The sequence below is a fragment of the Procambarus clarkii genome, chromosome 73 (genome assembly GCF_040958095.1).
Source record: "Procambarus clarkii isolate CNS0578487 chromosome 73, FALCON_Pclarkii_2.0, whole genome shotgun sequence".
Classification (NCBI taxonomy): domain Eukaryota; kingdom Metazoa; phylum Arthropoda; class Malacostraca; order Decapoda; family Cambaridae; genus Procambarus; species Procambarus clarkii.
The window spans coordinates 14,609,448-14,613,160 of record NC_091222.1 but is presented as its reverse complement, the minus strand read 5'-3'; the positions used below and the strand labels follow the sequence as shown (position 1 = coordinate 14,613,160).

The 3,713-nt window shown below is 39.1% G+C and overlaps 1 protein-coding gene across 1 annotated transcript; it reads right to left on the bottom strand.

Moving 5' to 3' along the window:
• Window positions 1-1,671: 1,671 nt before the first annotated feature.
• On the bottom strand, window positions 1,672-2,697 carry LOC123774143 (zinc finger protein 568-like). Its single transcript, XM_045768272.1, has one exon. The coding sequence runs from the start codon at window positions 2,695-2,697 to the stop codon at window positions 1,672-1,674; it is 1,026 nt and encodes a 341-aa protein (XP_045624228.1).
• Window positions 2,698-3,713: the final 1,016 nt, after the last annotated feature.

Below are 3,713 nucleotides of genomic sequence, written 5' to 3'. Positions count from 1 at the left end.
TAGACTGAAATGCTTATAAAAAACAAAATGTCCTTAACCTAATTATAACCCTTAACCCTAAGTCCTTAACCTATTTACGATCCTGGGTCCAGTGTTACTGTGACATATGGACCCAGGATCGTATGGCATTTGTTTACATATAGATGATGAAGGGACCCTTTCACTTATGTATGCATTTTAGTGTGATCAGCCCTGAATGTGTTGAGATTATATGTTGGAGAATTGTTATTTAAATCATAGTTTTTAGATAGGCTTGGTTAAAGAAGGAGTGTTAATTATCTGGTAGTTTTAGCACAGAATTGGTTACTCAATTTGTAAATAGTATGCGATTGTGTCCTTGCCAGACGTTACAGCATCATGATGCTCCTAGCTTTTTAGTTACACTGTGATAATACTTGGTGTAGTGTATTACAAAGCTAGGATGTTATATTGCTTAGAACTGAATAGTGGCAATTAAATATTGTATTAAGAGAGTAAATATTTACTGTATGATCAGCTGATCAAGCCAAACAACCAGACACATCGCGATGGTGATTTCGGCCTCTTGTGTTTGCGACTTTGGCTGGTTGGTCATAGTGGCTGGGCGTCTCTTCCTACTCCTCTACTTCTTAAGTTTTATAAGCAAGTTAAGTACCATTACCACCTGCTGCCCTTTTCTTTTAAGTGTAACCTTGTGTGTGTACCCTGGTCCTAACCTAGAGATCCATGTAACTAGATCAAGGTACTGACCAGTGAACAGGTGTCTGATATAATTATACCTATTTAGGTTAAAGGTTCATTTGTAATTTAAGTTTAATTGTCCCTTAAGGAATCGTAGACTTTGCCACTAGTTTGATGCATGTAAACCTCGTCTCCTGTTTAAGTGGGATCAGAGAGGTAACGTAAGGTAGATGTGTACTGTAAAGAATACAGTGTTCTGCTGTACTTGGGGGTTTTAGGGTTATAATAAAGTTGCTAAATATTCACCTGGAGTATCCAATTCCCTCCTCTTGAACTTGGGTTAAGAGGTTTGCTAAAGATTACAGACCATATTTATTTATTAATTGTTGGGAACTGCTTCCCTGGGGGCCAGGCCTATCCTACCACTTTTAGATGGTTCTCCTATACCTTGTTTAAACCCTAATAGGCTCCCAATTGTAACATTACCAAAAGCTATAATGGGTGCTATATATATTTTTTTCTATTTTTTAATAGGTCCTAAATGGAAAGCATTAATAACAAATGCTAAAATCATGTTCTCAACTTTGTCTTATCTTGGAAAAATCCAAAAGTATTAACTTACCTATGAATAATCTTGAGTATTTTTACCATTGCAGTTTTCCTGGTGTTTCGTTGGGTTATGAGGTGTACCGATTTTTACTAGAACCGATGATTAATATATAACCTAAATACAATGTGCTACAGAGTCTTGCCTTTATGGTCAAATATATTTTTCATGCAAAACTATGAAAACAAAGATTACTTTGCGAAATATCAAACTGATGTATTGATAGCGTGCTTTTTTAAGTTGCAGCTCAGTTTCCAAATAATATACTTAATTTGTAACAAGTTAATGTCCTGATTTGCATCTCATACAATACTGTGCTAACATGAATGGCACTGAAAATTTTGGAGACAACAAATTTGGAGACATAAAATTATGATTATTTCTGTCAAAACAGGACACAAGGCCTATTGAGGTTTATCACCAGAATGTGCTAATATGTGAAGTAGTATACTATTGCGTTGCTTAAATCTTTTCCCACACTCGGAACACTCGAAACGTTTGCCACCAGAATGCACTGCCATGTGCCTCTTCATATTTCCAAGCTCACTGAAACTTTTCCCACACTCTGGACACATGTGAGGCTTAATACCTGAATGCACATTCCTGTGCTTCTTCATATTACTTTGACAAGTGAACTTTTTCCCACACTCTGGACACTCATGCAGTTTAGTATCCATATGCACTTTCATGTGCCTTGTCATAGATACAAGTTGAAAGAATTTTTTCCCACACTGTGGACACTCATGGCGTTTATCACCGACATGCACCAACATGTGAGTCTTCACACATTCACGACGAGCAAAGTTTTTCCCACACTCTGGACACTCATACGGTTTGATGTCCACATGCATCATCATATGCCTGTTTACGGAATGAAGTCGACTAAATCTTTTCCCACACTCTGGACACGCGTGCAGTTTAATGCCCATGTGTAACATCATGTGCCGGTTTCTTGACTGACGTTGATTAAATCTTTTCCCACACTCTGGACACTCATGAGGTTTATCATCCACATGCACTATCATGTGAGCCTTCATATTTTTAAGTTGACTAAATCTTTTTCCACACTGTGGACACACATGAGGTTTATCACCTGTATGTGCCAGTATGTGACACTCCATACTTTCAACACGACTAAAGTTTTTCCCGCACTCTGGACACTCATGAACCTTAATGCCCGAATGCAGCATCATGTGCCTCTTCACAGATCCACGTTGACTGAATCCTTTCCCACACTCTGGACACACGTGAGGTTTATCACCTGTATGAACCACCATGTGAGTCTTCAAAGATCCAACGCGATAGAAGTTTTTCCCACACTCTGGACATTCATGACGTTTATCCCCCGTATGCATCAACATGTGACTCTTCAAAGATCCTGAAAGGCTGAAGGTTTTCTCACACACTAGACACGGGTAAGGTTTCGTCATCTTCTATAAAATTCGCAGTTTCCTTGAAGGTTATCTATTCCTGATGACTACAGCAATTGTCTTGTAACGTGAGGAGCTATCTGGAGTTATTATACTTCCGCTGGGAACCGTAATTAAGCTTTAGCGTTGCCTGGAATACGTGACCCAAGAAATTTTAGCTTTGTTGTGGTAGGGTTAGGGGCAGCTACAGCACAAGGATATTTGATACTAGTCAGTTCATACAGAAGACGAATACGATCGTCGTCGCCCCTAAATCAACACAACAACAGAAGACGAATCCCACATATATTTATTTATTTATTTATTTATTTATTTATTTATTTATTTATTATTTATTTATTTATTTATTTATTTATTTATTTATTTATTTATTTATTTATTTATTTATTTATTTATTTATTTATTTATATACAAGAAGGTACATTGGGTTTGTGAGAATACATAGCATAGTATTTACAATCTTGTAAAGCCACTAGTACCACACGGGAAACATCTCCCGTCACGCAGGGTGCAGTTGCACCTCCACAGATCTCCAGTATCAGCTCTTGATACTGGTAATGGCTCCAAAGGGCCACCACTTACATGACTAAAGGTGGCACATGCCCGTGCCACCTTTTGGGTGGTTTAATCATCATCAATCAATCAATCACTAGTACACGGGAGACATCTCCCGTCACGCAGGGTGCAGTCGCACCTCCACAGATCTCCAGTATCATCTATTGATACTGGTAATGGCTCAAAAGGGCCTCCACTTACGGGCTATTCATGCCCGTGCCACCTTTTGGGTGGCTTAATCCTCATGAATCAATCAATCACTAGTACCAGTCTTACCTGGGAAGCGGTCGGGTCAAGAAGTACCTGCTCCGCGACTTGGAGTGGAGTTAGTACCATGGTGTTTAGCTCAATCTACACATAAGGAGACTGACTAGTATCAATCGCATTCTACACATCTCCCCCCCCCCCATGCTGGGTACTGAGATGGAGACTCAGTCACCAGAAGAACTGGCTACTTCCCA

Bases quoted from the DNA above. Each gene is read 5' to 3' on its own strand.
- LOC123774143 (XM_045768272.1), bottom strand. From the start codon at position 2,697: ATGACGAAACCTTACCCGTGTCTAGTGTGTGAGAAAACCTTCAGCCTT.